The 16,747-nt window shown below is 38.6% G+C and overlaps 1 protein-coding gene across 1 annotated transcript in view; it reads right to left on the reverse strand.

Annotated features, from left to right (window-relative positions):
* Positions 1-16,747, reverse strand: part of kcnab1b (potassium voltage-gated channel subfamily A regulatory beta subunit 1b) — a 61,465-nt gene that overhangs the window by 3,039 nt on the left and 41,679 nt on the right. Inside the window, exons 9-12 of the mRNA XM_073849091.1 lie at positions 2,845-2,930; positions 1,029-1,149; positions 846-940; positions 20-140 (exon numbers count right to left, since the gene is read on the reverse strand). Of these exons, the coding sequence (XP_073705192.1) occupies positions 20-140; positions 846-940; positions 1,029-1,149; positions 2,845-2,930 (423 nt within the window). The remainder of the gene's footprint in view (positions 1-19; positions 141-845; positions 941-1,028; positions 1,150-2,844; positions 2,931-16,747) is intronic.

Below are 16,747 nucleotides of genomic sequence, written 5' to 3' on the forward strand. Positions count from 1 at the left end.
AAAAGTTCTTTTGACCTACCGATGGCAAGTTGTGGCAGGGTACAGCTGAGCTTCTCAGCTATGTGGGTCAATTCCTTAAGCTTCGCCTGCTGCTTTCTGCCATCCTCGCTCAGAATCTTCTCCTTCAGCCACTGGTACGACTGCAGAGACAGACAGTGAGAGAGAGAGTGAGACAAGCACAGCAAACCTACCCTGACAGACCTGCCACCCTCATCGCTGTATACTAGCTGAAGGTGTGATCTATAAACTATATGAGCTCCTAAATCACTTCATCCAGTGGCAGACTGTCCTATTTAAAGCAGCTTTGTTCTGCTGTTGAGTATAGCTGTTTTTGTACAGAAATCTGGCACTATTTCAGTTAGATTAAGATCAGTTTAATCAAAGGATATCCATCCTTATGTCTTGAGGAAATCATGTGTCTGTCGTGACAGAGAGGATTAAAGGAACAATTCATCTAAAAATCAAGATTTAGTTTAGCATCACTTGCTCATTAATAGATCCTGTGCAGTGAATGGGTGCCGTCAGAATGCAAAGTCCAAACAGCTAGAGCAACTATTTAAAGTTAAAATGCCTTGCGGGATTTGTTTCTTACAAACACTGAGCTTTTTGCTTTACAAAATGGTAACTGATGGACTGGAGATTATTGTGGATTATAGTGATGTTTTTATCAGCTGTTTGGACTCTCATTCAGATGGCACCCATTCACTCCAGAGGATCCACTGCAATGCTACATTTTCCCAAATCTACTCTAATTCTAAACCAACTCATCTATATCTTGGATGGCCTGAGGGTGAGTACATTTGCAGCAGATATTCATTTTTGCCTAAACCATTCCTTTAAAGTACCTTCAAAGAGGCCCTGGAGGATTCTGGGATTCCATTTTCATATTTCCCTGTGATTATGCCGCAGGCTAGAGGAGACCAGGAGACCACACCAACACCTGCAGTGCAAGACTGTGTTTTTAGGCTGTTTCATAGATCATCTTTTATGTTCATTTATGAGTATTTCCAAAATGTGTTTGTTTTTACCAATCTTATGGTAAAGCTCTGGCAACTGCATCTCCACTTTATCCCTCTGGAATAAATGATATTCAGCCTGTTCACACACAGGAGGAATCAGATTAAATTGCCTCGCTACAGAATACGCCTCCTAGAGAGAGAAAGAGATGACAAAAATGAGAAGAGAATAATTTTAGTAGTTTCTAAATATATATATAAGCACACACTGAGTATTTTTGTGTTGTTGTCCAATAAATATATCTAAACATCTTTTTTCATTTCATTTTCTTAATTCACTGGCAATAATGAAAATAATAATATTTTAAAAGAATGTATTAAAATATCAATAAATTGATCAATTATGTATATAAAAGCCATCAAATCCATTGCAATTTTGTGTCTCAAGCTCATTTTTATCAACTTTAGAATGTGTTTAGATACTGGAAAACAAGACAACTTTACCCAGATAAAGAAAAATCTATAGAAAAATCCTTCAGGTCCCACAAATTCTTTGGTTTTCATAATTTTTGTGTATTTGAACTAGGGATGCACCGATCCTTATCGGTCGATAACTTGCGCGTTTTGTCAGTAAAGCCGGTTCTGTAATCAGCGGTAAATGCCATCAGGTGCGTGATTTCACGTTGAGCCGTATATACTACACACAGCCGTTGTTTAGAGACGAGCTGCGCACATTCACACTGATAATGAACATTGCTATGCGCAGCTCGTCGGTAAACAACGGCTGTGTGTAGTATATACGGCTCAACGTGAAATCACGCACCTGATGGCATTTACCGCTGATTACAGAACCGGCTTTACTGACAAAACGCGCAAGCTTTATCGAACGATTGGTATCGGTGCATCCCTAATTTGAACCCTTTCCAACAATGACTGTATGATTTTGAGATCCATCTTTTTACACTAAGGACCACTGAGGGACTGTAATATGCAACTATTACACAGAAGGTTCAAACGCTCACTGATGCTTCAGAAGGAAACAAGATGCATTAAAAGCAGGGAGGGGGGGTTGAAAACTATTGAACAGAATGAAGACGTGTGTATTTTTCTTATTTTGCCTAAATATCATTTTTTTTCCATTTAGTACTGCCCTTCAGGAGCTATTCAAGATATTTACATGTTTCCCAGAAGACAAAATAAGTTAAATTTACCCTGATCTTCAAATTAAAAAGGTTTTCACCCTTAATGCATTGTGTTTCCTTCTAGAGCATCAGTCAGCATTTGAACCTTATGTAATAGCTGTATATGAGTTCCTCAATTGTCCTTGGTGTAAAAAGATGGATCTCAATATCATACAGTCATTGTTGGAAAGGGTTCAAATACACAAAAATGCGGAAAAACAAACAAATAATTTTGGGGACCTGAACCACTATCACTAAACGAAAAAAAAAAAAAAGAAAAAAAAAACAGCTCTGGATCATTCAGGTAAGAACACAGTATCAAAAATCAAGTGTATGTAAACTTTTGAACAGGGTCATTTTTATAAATTCAGCTATTATTTTCTCTTGTGGACTATATGTAAACATCTTTTATGTGAAAAATCTTATTCAGGTCAGTACTAAATTAAAGATAACATGCATTTTGTATGATCCCTCTAATTTTGGTAAAATAAACATTTTGCAGATTCTGCAAGGTTTATGTAAACGTTTGACTTCAACTGTAGCAACCACTGCCACTCATACTGCCATAGGCAATTAAAAAAACAACCAAATAATTTTGATGTCCGGTTTAATATGCTTTACATATGACAGTTTAAAATAATTTTCATCTTAAAGAACAAAAGGAGGCATTAAGGAAAAGTACACAGAAGTCTTTCCTCTCCACTTACCATGATCTCCATTGCTGACCAGCGTGACGTGCCCCAGTACATGGACATGCCATGGTTTATGACATGCGTCATGGCCCTCACTATCTCTGAAACACACAAGTAAAAACATATGACATGTATGAAGAAATATGAGCCAAACTTCATGGATTAGTTTGGTACAGATCCACCGTGCAGCAGAAATCATTTGTGTCTGGTCACCGATAGATGGCGCTGTTTACATCCTCTCCTTGTGCTGAGCTGACATGTCTGCTTATTAAACGACTTTGGACTTGTACTTCACGTTATTGAAAAGTGGGCGAACCTCAGATAATGCATATTTTTTACACTTACAATTTAAAAACTGATCTACAGATCCAGTTGCACATTAAACGATACTTAAAAGACATTACTTTGTATCATTGCACAGCTGTCCAGCACAAAGTCAAACAAGCTCAACAATTTTAATGAAAGTTATTCTGCAGCCTAACAGATAAAATCCATCATGTTTATAATAGAAAGTCCCTGAATTGTAAAAATCAACTACTAAAATGCTAGAATAAATCAGATTATTATTAAGCAATTCCCCTCCTGAAAGGACAAATGTATTTAGCCTATTAAACCATGTTTTTGGAAGGCTTGTTTTGAGATTGTGTTGTCAGAACAGGTTGCATGTTTTCCCTGTGAGATCTGGCAACACTGACAGAGTTCCACAAAGGATAAATGCTAATAATGCAAAAGAGCTGAAGCCATTTCACAGCCGTCTGAATGAACAGGATTAAACACGAGAAGCTCTAAAGCTGTAAATCAAACTGACACAACAGCTTTTTGCCTCACTAAGCAAGTTTTATTGTACAAGGTACAATAATTTTAAACTTCTCTGTATTGTACTGTATATTCAAGCGTAGCAGCACAATTGTACTCATCCCAAAGTGTTCTAGACACATTATTATTTTAGCACTAGCATCCTATACTACCTATAATTCAGAACCATACTGTAACCTGGAGAATAGTCCAGTGCAAATTGCTGTCAGCACTATTTTTGTGGCTGTGTTTGCACCATTATCTAATTTGCATAATTCTGGGGTGCTAAAAGCACATGCAAATAGACAACGGCAGGAATCCTCACCCGAGATTCACAAATGGGCCTTGTTAACCCAACTTTACCCTTAGGAAAATGCTCTCATCTCACAGTCCAGCTGGTGCGTAGATCCATTTTGCTCAATGAGTTATAATAAGGATAATGGCCCACATGGCGGGGTTTAAGAGGACATGGTTATATTAAACCTTAACACACGGTGGAAGGCTTAATGCCAGAACATTTGTGTTTTTATCGTCCAGTGGAGGAATTTAACTATTCATCTGTGTGTGGACCATCATCCTTTTTTATAACTTACTTCTAAAACCAAGAATTGATATATTTAAAAAACCCTTTGTATTGGGGTTGACAGTTTGCATGCCAATAAAGCCAACAATGAATGTTGTATTCTTAAAGCAGCCTGATTTGATGTTCATATGTGACCCTGGACCACAAAACCAGTCGCAAGTAGCATGGGTATATTTGCAGCAATAGTTAAAAATACATTGTATGGGTCAAAATTATTATTCTTTTATGCCAAAAATCATTAGGATATTGAGTAAAGATCATATTCCATGAAGATATTTTGTACATTTCCTACAGTAAATACATCAATACTTAATTTTTGATTTGTAATATGCATCGCCAAGAACTTCATTTACACAACTTTAACAATTTTTTCAATATATATATACACATTTTTTTTCTTTGCATCTCGGCCCCATATGGTCCTATATTAACATACATCAATGGAAAGTCATTATAAGCCATTTCATTTCATTAAAAAGTCAATTAAAAAAATAAAATAAAATAAATAGTTTTGTGGTCAAAGGTCATATTTTACATTTTATACATTTTTTTTAAATGCTGAAACATACAACATTAAAATTTTACATTTTAGAGGCTTAAAAAAAAGTTACAAAATATATAACTTTATGCGTAAATAAATTAATTACTGATAACTAAAAAAAAGTTTTTAATCTATAAGAAATTATTAATTATACTATAATTTATTATAGTAATTATAATTATAAAATGAACTATAAATTACAAATTACTAAACATTTTAAATGAATTAATTAAATTAATACATTTACATACTTAAATTTGACTATTACACATCAATAAAATTATGACAAAATTATTTAAACATTTTTAAATTAGGTACAATTATGTAATTACACAGAACAAAATGAATCATGTCAAACTAATGTGTTGAATTTGATGCCTTTTAATTAAAATGAATTAAATATTTCGTGAACTAAACATAAAATGCTTATATTTTACTACTTTAATAATGTACATTTCAGTGTCCATGCACACATATGAATATAAATTGTAAGAATTCATTAAAATGATCAAATGTGACAGTACAGACATAATAAAGTTACAAATCCTTTCTATTTCAAATAATGTTCTACTGAACTTTCTATTCATCAAAGAAAACATTTGGCATGGTTATGACAAAAATACTAAGCAGCTCCATATAAAATGCAAAATGCAGTTTAAATGCAGCTTCAAAGGGCTCTAAACGATCCCAGCCGAGGAAGAAGGGTCTCATCTAGCGAAACGATCAGTTATTTTCTTAAAAAAGAAAAAGAAAAGAAAAGACAATTTATATACTTTTTAACCTCAAATGCTCATCTAGCTCTGAGTGGACTCTGTGTATTCTGGTTCAAGACAATTATATCAAGACAGGGCATGTGAAAAAACTCCCATCTCATTTTCTCCTCCAACTTCAAAATCGCTCTACATCGCTGCAGAAGTACCAACCATGTATTTTGGGCAAAAAAGCCTGATTATCACAGAGATCAAGCATAATGCGAACAGACAACAACATTCGCCTGTATGTGATGTTGATGTTGGTGTATACGTTTGACAGAGCGCTACTCTGCAGCCAACAGGAACGCCATCTGTTCTGACATCCTAAAGGCATTACTGTTCTGCGTCATTACTAGCAGAGACCTATACTGCTTTCTGTGTTCAGTTCGGTACCAGAGCAACGAGTACCAAATCCACTCTAAAACGCCTACATCGTGAGCTCATAAAGCTGCTTTATTGCTCCATCATTCAGATTTTCATATGCGAAGAGTTGCTTTTCTCTGTCTCATCAGTGTTGTGACTCAAGGCGCTTTACCGTGGCCATTACTCTGCTGTGATCTGGCCTTTGTTGTGTGTCCACTGACTCTGCGTTTCATCTTCACTACACATGCCACCAGTGAATGATGTCTGTGGGACGCTCTTCATCTGACAGCGGTGTCGCAGGGCTGCCCTAGTCTCATCAAAAGGCACGCCTGAGGAACGGCTGTCCCTTCCCTGACCGTCTCATACATATTGCACAAAAATTGGAAAGCACTTACTGGGTCGGGCAGGCTCTAATCTGATTGGCTTGCACCTTCTGGGAGTAAACACACATAGTTTTTTTTTATTATTCAGTCCGCCTACAAATAAGATTGAGTGTTTACAAGATACTGAGGTTGATATAACAAGTACTTTTGAGGATAAAATAATTACAGGATTTGCCAAAGTTTTCCAGGTTATTGGCAACAAATATTAAATTTGACCATATATATACATATATATATACACTTTCAGTCAAAGGTTTTTGAACAGTAAGTCTCTTCTGCTCACCAAGCCTGCATTTATTTTATCCAAAATACAGCAACATTTACTATTTAAAATAACTGCTTTGAACATATTGAATATATTTCAAAATGTAATTTATTTGTGTGATCAAAGTTACATTTTCAGCATCATTACTGCAGTCTTCAGGAGTCACATGATCCTTCAGAAATCATTCTAATATGCTAATTTGCTGTTCAAGAAACATTTATTAATATTATTTTTTATCAATATTTAAAACAGTTGAGTACACTTCTTTCAGGATTCGCTGATGAATGTGATGATGATAAAGACATTTATGTTACAAAAGATTTCTATTTCAGATAAATGCGGTTCTTCTGAGCTTTCTATTCATCAAAGAAACATGAAAAACTTCTACTCAGCTGTTTTCCACATCATAATAATAATAAATGTTTTTTGAGCAGCAAATCAGAGTATCAGACTGATTTCTGAAGGATCATGTGACTGGAGTAATGATGCTAAAAATTCAGCTTTGCAATCACAGGAATAAATTACATTTTAAAACATATTCAAATAGAAATCTATGGAAGCCCGTTTCTGCCACTGAATAAAACAAAAGTAATTGCGACTTTTTATTTGGCAATTCTTTTTTTCTCTGAACTGTAAGATATAAACTCATAATTGCGAGAATTGTAAGATATAAACTTGGAATTGCGAGTTATAAAGTCAGAACTGCAAGATATAGTCATAATTCAGACTTTTTTTTCCAGAATTTTGTGATACAAACTTTTTACATATTTTTCCCCTCTCAAAAACTAAAAAAAGTTTCTCACAATTCTGAGAAAAGTCAAAATTGCAAGATAAAAACTTGAAATTGTGACTTTTTTTCTTGCAATTGCAAGTTTGTATCTGGCAATTCTGACTTTTTTTCTCAGAATTGTGAGATAATCTCGCAATTGTGAATTATAAAGTCCAATTTTGAGTTGGAAAAAGACTGATATAATCTCAGAATTGAGAGTTTATATCTTGCAATTCTGACATTATTTCTCAAAATTGTGAGTTTATATCACAAGTCTGACTTTATAACACACAACTGCGAGTTTATCTCATATTTCTCAGAAAAAAAGTCAGAATTGTGAGATGAAAAGTCACAATTACCTTTTTTATTCAGCGGCAGAAACACACTTCCATAGAAAACAGTTATTCCTTCTTATAAATAGTAAAATATTTCACAATATTACTGCTTTTTCTGTATTTTGAATCAAATAAATGCAGGCTTGGTGAGCAAAAGAGACTTTTAATAACATTACAAATCTTACTGTTCAAAAACTTTTGACTGGTGGTGTATATATATATATAATATAATTTAGTAATTTGTGAGAGAATGCAATGTTTATTGGAAGAACACAAATGTTTTGTGAGAGAATGCAAATCATTTTCAGGCAGGGCGCAAATGTTTTATAAGAGAATGCAAATGTAAAGCTTTTTGGGGGAATGCAAATGTGTTTCTTGTAGGGTCTTTATATGAGGGTAAGTAATTAATAACCAAATTTTCTTTACTAGGTGAATGTCACGATGTAGGCAGGAACACACGAACAACGACGTAGTAAAAGACGAATATTTAATAAATCCAACGGAATACAAGCAGACACAGGAACAGCAGGGTAAGACATCCATATAACATCAAAGACCGACAAGAATACAGGGGAAACACACACCTTATAACACACAGACTAATTACACAGACAGGTGCAGACAATGACGGAGAAACCAAAACACTCAGAACAGCGGGGAAAATGGGAAAAACCAAACAAGAAAGTCCGGGGGTGTGACATTACCTCCCCCTCCCGGAAGGCACGTCCTCGTGCCGACAAACAGACAAAGGAAACAGAACAAAGTCTTTGAAGGGGGCTTAGGTGGAGGACGGACTACCGGGAGGACGGCACAAGATGGAGTCCAGGGTGGTGACGGATGGAGGAGCCAAGGATGTGACAGGAATGGGCTGGAGCAGGAGGAGCCAGGTGGGACCCAGAACGCAGCCAAGATGTATTCCCACGGTGGAGCCGATGGAGGGAGGAGCCATGGTGGAGGAAGGGCTGACGACTCCAAGGGGCCGACTGACGGAGGCGGAGCAGGTGGTGGGAGAGCCCGAGGCGGAGACGGAAAGCCGATGATCTTGGGTGACACCGCGGATCCGGAGGGCCAAGGCGGAACCCAAGGCTCTGGCGACCAAGGCGGAGATGGAGATCCGGAGATCCGCGGCGGAGCCGGAGCGACAGAGGACCGAGGCTGTGCCCGCGGGAGGGAGGAGGTCCACAGAGCCGGTGGGACGGCGCGACGAGGCACAGCCGGAGGAGTAGAGTCCAGAGGCGAAGGTGGGGCGACGACTGACCAGGGCGTAGCCGGAGGGACGATGGTGCCCGGTGGAGCTGGTGGATCGACGGGCGACGGCGGAGACGAGGGAGCAGAGAGCCGGGGTGGAGCCGCAGGGTCGGAGGGCCGAGGCGGAGTCCAGGACTCTGAGGCTGGAGGCGATGGTGAGGGATCCTCCAGCCATGACACCGATGGAGACTGGCAGACCCGCGGCGAACCCACCGCACAGATGGTGGGCTGAGGGTGAGCAAGGGGACAGACAGCAGACAACGGGGATTCAGGTAGGCTGGGCGGAACCAGCGGAGATTCAGGACTAGGCAGAAGAGGGAGGGTGGGTGGGAAATCCAGGCAGATAGGTATTTCCATGACACAGTCAATAACATCCCCATAATCTTGTTCAAGCTCACCCTCAGTGATAGTGCAGTGGGCGGGGCTCTCTACCGCCCTCTCTTGCTCCACGAAGCACTCCACCGTCGCAGATGTAATGGTCGGCTCACGCACCTGATCAGCAGTTTTGCCCCCGTCGGCACTCCATACTGCTGTCGCTCCGGGCTCGGGCTCGGGCTCTGATGGGCTCATAATCCGCGGGTCGGGGTGGCTGGCTGGGCTCTGGGTCTGGAGTGGCACTGACGAGATTCTCCTTGGAACAGGCGGGGAACTCGGGTCTTTTTCTTGCCAGTGTCCACTCCACAAACGCGGCAAAATCGGCTCGAGGGCCGTCCTCGGACGACGGCGCTCTGCATGATGCGTTAAGACTCGCGTCATAGAACGCACAGAGCGCGTCGTCCGGGTAGCTGGTGTTGTTAGCTACTAGCTGGAACATTGATGTGTAGCCCTCGAGCGGTAATTCCCCCTGCTTCAGCCGGAGGAGGATGATTTCTGGACGGAGGAAGGAATCCATGGGGGAGACACAACGGAAACAAAAAGACTGGGAAAAACGAACGGGAAACAAAACGGAGGAGAACACGCCAAAAAAAAATAAACTGTATAGGTAAAAGACGAATATTTAATAAATCCAACGGAATACAAGCAGACACAGGAACAGCAGGGTACGACATCCATATAACATCAAAGACCGACAAGAATACAGGGGAAACACACACCTTATAACACACAGACTAATTACACAGACAGGTGCAGACAATGACGGAGAAACCAAAACACTCAGAACAGCGGGGAAAATGGGAAAAAACAAACAAGAAAGTCCGGGGGTGTGACAGTGAAATATTCCTTATATATTTTTTTTCTTTGCACCAGCCTGTTTTGTGATATTTCAAAAACCACAGGGCCTAAAAGAGACACTAAAACAAAGCTGTGGTCAGTTACAGTACATGTCATGTCAGCCAGGGGCCTCATTTATAAAATGTTGCTCAGAAACCATCCTAAATTTGATCTTACGATCATCTCTCAAATATGCGTACATGTGATTGATAGAATAAATGTATGTACAGAAAACGCACATACGCGTCTCTTACAGAGGTGAAATCTATGAATGGCAAATGATCTTGAACTTGCGCGCAACTATGGTTTTAGCTCTCTCGACTTCTAATTAATGTCATTAACATATAAAAGAACAACGAGCTGCAAGAACAGCTCCTACAACTTTTCCACATCACAGCTATTTTTTTTTTTTTTTTCAAATATGAGCATTGGTGTGGATTTAAGCATACACTCTAAGATCAAATCTGAGCATATGCACACTTTTCTTACTTAAGTGGGCAGGTAGTAGCCTGGCGAGCCAGACTTACATCAAGATGTTTAGTCTGGAAACTCTCCATAGACGCGGCTTACTCCGAGGGGCGGGATAAACGGTTGTCTCTCAAAATCCCTATGCACGCAATAGGATAGCGCTTCAACCAATCAGAGCAACGAAGAAGGTGACGTAGTTGGTATAATTGGTATATTAAGCTTTTTCCGTATCCAGTCGGCAAAACTCCAAACACATCTTCCTTTTTTTAAAAATGACTTAAGTGCCGTTCTTTGCTCGTTTCTTAAAGAAAAACTTAACTCCAAGTCCTCCAGAGTCGCGGCCAAAGCCGATTCGAAAGACCGCTGTTCGACAGCTGCAGCCGCCATTCTTTGTTTTTCAACAAGTGGCAGCCGTCGCAACTCTGTCGTCATATGTTAAGACCGCCCCGCCTACTCTATACGCGTTGTGATTGGCCTGACCCAATTTGGGTTTTTGCAGCTAGAAGGTCTATTGAGAGTGTCTAGACCCACCTGGCTGCAAAATAATTTTTGCTGCCGCTAGGGTGCGTCTAGATTTCTAGGCTAGGCAGGTAGTACAATCTAGCCCACTCTTTGTGAAACCAAAGCAATGGTTAAATGTACGAACATGAAAAACAAAAGAACTTCTGAGAAGGAAAAAGGCAAGAGAAGGTGAAAAGAGATTAAAAAAAGAACAGAAGAGTGGAAAAAAGCAGCCAAATCTACCTCAGTACATAATGAAAATGAAAGCCCACACCCACTCTCTCATTACGAACTCTGTACGAATGAAGAGAAATGTGAGTGTGTGGGTGAGAATAGAGGAGAAAAAACCAAGTGAACGTCAGCTAAGCACAACAATACATCTGCTCAAGAAAAGAGAGAGCGAGACAAAAACACAGGAAGCCAGAGGCACATGTCAGTGTGAGCAAAATTGAATGGTTCTTTAGCAAACCATCGTACAGTTTCTTCTCACGAGAGACTGCGGACTCCAGCTCAGTTCAGATGGAACAGCAGCTGAACAGCAGAACCCTGAAGTATTAATCTAATGTAATGTGAATGTCTGTGGTGTCTGCAGTGCGTAGGCTGCAGCGTGCGAGTGCAGATGCGCCATGCCCACGTGTCCCCTCTGATTTTTGAGTGGATTTTGATTGCAACTTCCCCAAAAATATTTGCATCCATGGTAAGATAAAAAAGAAATCATTGCAGCCTTTCAAGCTCAGTCACAACCTTGCTTGGTTTATTTTAAGAAAATTTAAGCTACCATTTAAAAGTTTGAAGTTGATAAGATTTTTAATGTTTTTTTTAAGTCTTTTATGCTCACCATGGCTTGATTAAAAAATATAGCAACAATTATAATAATAATAAAATATTTTTACTGTTTTAATGAACTGTTTTCTATTTTAACATATTTTAAAATGTAATTTATTCTTGTGATACAAAGCTGAATTTTCAGCACCATTACTCCAGTCTTCAGTCACATGACCCTTCATAAATCACTCTAATATGTTGATTTGCTTCTCAAGAAACATTACTTACTATCAATGTTAAAAAAACAGTTGTGCCATGTAATATTTCTGTGGAATCCGTGGTACATTTTTTTTTTTTTGATGAATAGAACGTTCAAACGATTTTAAACAGAAACATTTTGCAACATCAGAAATGATTAATTTAATGCTTCTTGCTGAATAAAAGTATTCATTTCTATATAAAAGACCCAGAATGCAGCAAGACAAGATATAGTGTAAGTGCTCTAAACAGTTGTAGAATTATCCCTAATCATTACCCATAATGCTTAGCAAACTCTGCCAAGTTTAGAAAGTATCCTGGTACCTCCACAATACTTCTTAGTAAGGTATTAGTCATTCTGTGCTGCATGTAATTGTGTCATACTATAGCTTGATTTGATTGTATGTGTGGGAACAGAGAGACAGCATTGCTGTATGATTTTGATTTGTGGCTTTAATATCTCTACTATAGACTGATGTGGACGATTCAAACACGAATAGGTCATTTGAGGCTTGAGGAAACAGCCAGTAGGTGCTTAGTCTATAAGATAAACACTAATAAACACAGATACGTGTTTGGTGTTTATTAAAATGCCAACAAATATTACAGGCCATAAGGGCATTATAGAGTAAAGCTGTATTCATTAATTTATGAACGCGACCTAGAGATATTTAAATGCATAGAGACCATGTGTTATCCCACAGTTTTTCAATACAAGTTATGTTTTATCGACAGCACCCATGGCATACTTTCAGTTACTGCAGAAAATAATGACTGTATTTCCCTCAGTTTGTAAAAAGCTAACAAAATTACATTCACACTAATGCACTGGAAATGAAAGGTATGGTATGTATATGGTACTGCATTGCGCCAAAACATTACAAATAATCTTTCTAACTTTGCCTGTGCAAAATTCTATCCACATATTATATAAACTACTTCTTACATCAACTATTTTAGTGTTTTATATGGTTTTACAGTGCCTTGCGAAAGTATTCATACCCCTTCATTTCTTTCACATTTATGTTGCTGCCTTATGTTAAACTGTTTCAAATTATTTTTTTCCACATCAATACACTCCATGCACCATAATGACAAAGCAAAAATAGAATTGCCACAATTTCAGGAATTCATTAAATATAAAAAAAACTCAAATAAGTACATTGCATAAGAATGCATACCCTTAACTTAGTACTAAGCTGAACTTTCACAGCCTCTAGTCTTTTCGGGTATGATGAAACAAGATTTGCACATCAACATTTGTCTGTCATTCTTCGCCTCACCTCTTCACCTCTCAGGCTCTGCCAGGTTAGATGGGGGCAGATGCACATTTTCAGGTTTCTCCAGAAATGTTTGATTGGGTTCAATCTCAGGCTGCGGCTGGGCCACTCAAGGACATTCACAGAGTTGTCTGTAAGCCACTCTTGCTGTGTGCTTAGGGTCACTGTCATGTTGGAAGTTGAACCTTCTGCCCAGTCTAAGGTTCTGAATGTTCTGCACTGGGTTTTTATTAGGGCTATCTCAATATTTTCTGAGCTTTTCTTACTCAGACAAGTTCCTCATTCCCTACTGCTGAAAAACAGCCCCGAAGTATGAGGCTGCTACCAGCACACTTTACTTTTAAGATGGTACCCTGCAGGTGATGAGCAGTGCCTAGTTTCCTTCAAACATGATGCTTGGAATTGAGGTTCATCAGTCCACAGACTCTGAGGATCCCTCAGATGCCTTTTTTTTTTTTTTTTGCAAATTCCAAGTGTTTTTACATGTGTCTTCACTGAGAAAAGGATTGAGTCTTGCCACAGCACCATAAGCCCAGATTAGTTGTTGGATGTTTGTTCTTCTGTAAGTTTCTCCCATCTGCATATATGATCAAGAGCTCAACTAGACAACCATCAGCTTCTTGGTCACCACACTAGCCAAGGCCCTTCTTTATCAATTGCTCAGTTTGGCCAGGAGGCCAGCTCTTGGAAGAGTCGTGGTTGTTTTAAACCTCTTCCATTAGGGGTAACAAAGACTACATGCTTCTGTAAACCTTCAATGCAGCAATTTTTTTTTCTGAACTCTTCCCCAGATGTGTGGCTTGATGCAATCCTGTCTCTGAGCTCTACATGCAGTTTTTTTTGTTTTTTTACCTCAGGGCTTGGTTTTTGCTCTGATGTGCATTTTCAGCTGTTAGACCTTTAATTAAGATGTGTGTGCCAAATCACACCCATTTAATTAATTTTTGCCACAGGTTAAGTTCACTCGAAGTGTAGTAACAACTACAAGCAATATGAATGCTCCTGAGCTAAATTTTAACTGTCCCAGATAAGGGTATGAATACTTATGCATTGGAATCACTTAAGGTTTTTATGTTTAATACATTTGCTTTGTCATTATGGTGTGTAGATTGATGTGAGAAAAAAAAGGTCATTTAAAGCAGTTTAACATACGGCTGCAACATAAAACGTAAAAATTTTTAAAGGGGTATGAATACTTTCGCAAGGCATTGTATATAGTCAAATAAATATCAGCAACTGCACTTATTGCATTTTTTCCCCTCAGTTTGGGCCTTAGAATAAAACTAAGGTATTTTTTCCCCTTGAAGGCCATATATGTACAGTACTAAGATATCTGGACTGGACCAGCATCACATTGATGATCTCACGTCTGTCTCACAAATCTCAACATGGCAAACATATCACCAAATCTCCAGGGAAGCCAGTAAAATTTGTTCTCAGTTCAGTACCGAAATGTTCTTTTATTAAAATACCCTACTATCATTATCTTCCCACGAGGATTTAACTATACGTGCCAAGAACACACTGCACATCAATTTGGATTAAAATCATTCCAGCCTCGATGGTAGAACGATGATTAAACGTTTTACTTTGTTAGATCTCCTGCTTTCCCCCCACCGCGGCTTTAAAGCTCTGATTTGTATGGAGAGTCCTCTTGAGATTATCCTCACAGTGGAGGAAGTCTATGCATTACTTTTCTGGCTTGTAACCCTGATGTTAAATGTGTTTACGTGTTGATAAGACTCGCTCATACAGACAGGAAAAAATCCTAACATAGTCCAATGGCAGAAATCAGGTGCATGTGGATTTACTAACAAAGTTGTCCCCAAAAGATAGCTAAATCTAATAAAACCTCTCTTTGGGACTTTTAGGGATGTCCTGGAAATAAAATAAAATTAAGCTGCACCTGTAAAACTATATAAACGGTATGTCCTCATTTATATTGTAGTAAATGTATTATATTGTGTGTGTGTGTGTATATGTGTACACTAGTACAGCTATCTTTGTGAGGGCCGATTTAGATCATCGGAGTGAGGACAAATACAGTAAAGTGAGGACATTTTGGCTGGTCTTCACTTTCTGAAATCCCTTTAATGGCCTGTTTAAGAGACAAGACTTGGTTTTATGGATCAGGTATCAGGTTATAATTGGGTAAAGGTTAGATTTAAGGTAAGGGATTGGGTGAGGCACTTAGTTTTGATGGGTAGGTTTAGGGTAAGGAGCTAGAAATTGCATTGTGTCAATAAATGTCCTCACAAACATAGCTGTACAGGGTTGTGTGTGTGTTTATAAGTGTGAGAGAGAAAGGTTTGGAGTTTGAAGACACAGCAGGGAAAGAGCGGCTTAAAATACACCATGTACCCCATGGGCAAGTCTCTAATCCCCTTCAGAGAGAGAGAGAGAGAGAAAGAGTCAAACAGAGAGAAAGACAGATATGGTGATGGACAGAGTGAAGTATAAGACATAAGAAGTAGACTTCCCTAGCGCTGCAGTGCCACAGAAATCGAAAGGGAGTGAGAGAGAGGTTAGACTGGGATTATGAAAAATGGCCTCCTGAGATGTATGGAAATAGCACCCTACATCCTGTTTTACACACAGACACTCACCCACACACATACACACATACACACAGACTGAGGCCAGAAACATATTTTAGACCAAGTATGTAAAAAGGGACACAGAGTCCCATTAAACATACACTACCGTTCCATTACGCATTAAATCAGGGTTTCTCAACTCTGGCTCTCAAGGTCCACTTTCCTGCAGAGTTTTGCTGGATTCCACACTACTATTAAAGGCATAGTTCACCTAAAAATAAAAATTCTGTCACTAATTGCTCACCCTCATGTCGTTCCAAATCAAAAAAGTATTCTCATAGCTTCATAAAATTACCATTGCACCACTGATGTCACATGGAGTATTTGATCAATGTCCTTACTACCTTTCTAGGCCTTGAACATGTCAGTTGCATTGCTGACTATGCAGTGTCAGAAAACTCTAGAATATAAGCAAAAAGATCTTAATTTGTGTTCCGAAGATGAACGAAGGTCTTACAGGTTCGGAACAACACGAGGGTGCCAGAATTTTATTTTTTGGGTGAACTATGCCTTTAAGAAGCACAACTGTTTTCAACATTGATCGTAAAGGAATGTTTCTTGAGCAGCAAATCAATATTAGAATATTAGAATGATTTCTCAAGGATGATGTGACATTGAAGAATAAAATAATGGCTGCTAAACATTTACAAGAATAAATTACACTTTACAATATATTCAAATAGAAAAAAAAATTAATAATATTTCACAATATTACTGTGTTTACTCTATGTTTTATCAAATAAATGGTCAGCATAGATTTCTTTCAAGAAACAACTGAAAAATTGAACCAACCCCAAACTTTT

This window comes from Garra rufa, chromosome 10 (genome assembly GCF_049309525.1).
Source record: "Garra rufa chromosome 10, GarRuf1.0, whole genome shotgun sequence".
Classification (NCBI taxonomy): domain Eukaryota; kingdom Metazoa; phylum Chordata; class Actinopteri; order Cypriniformes; family Cyprinidae; genus Garra; species Garra rufa.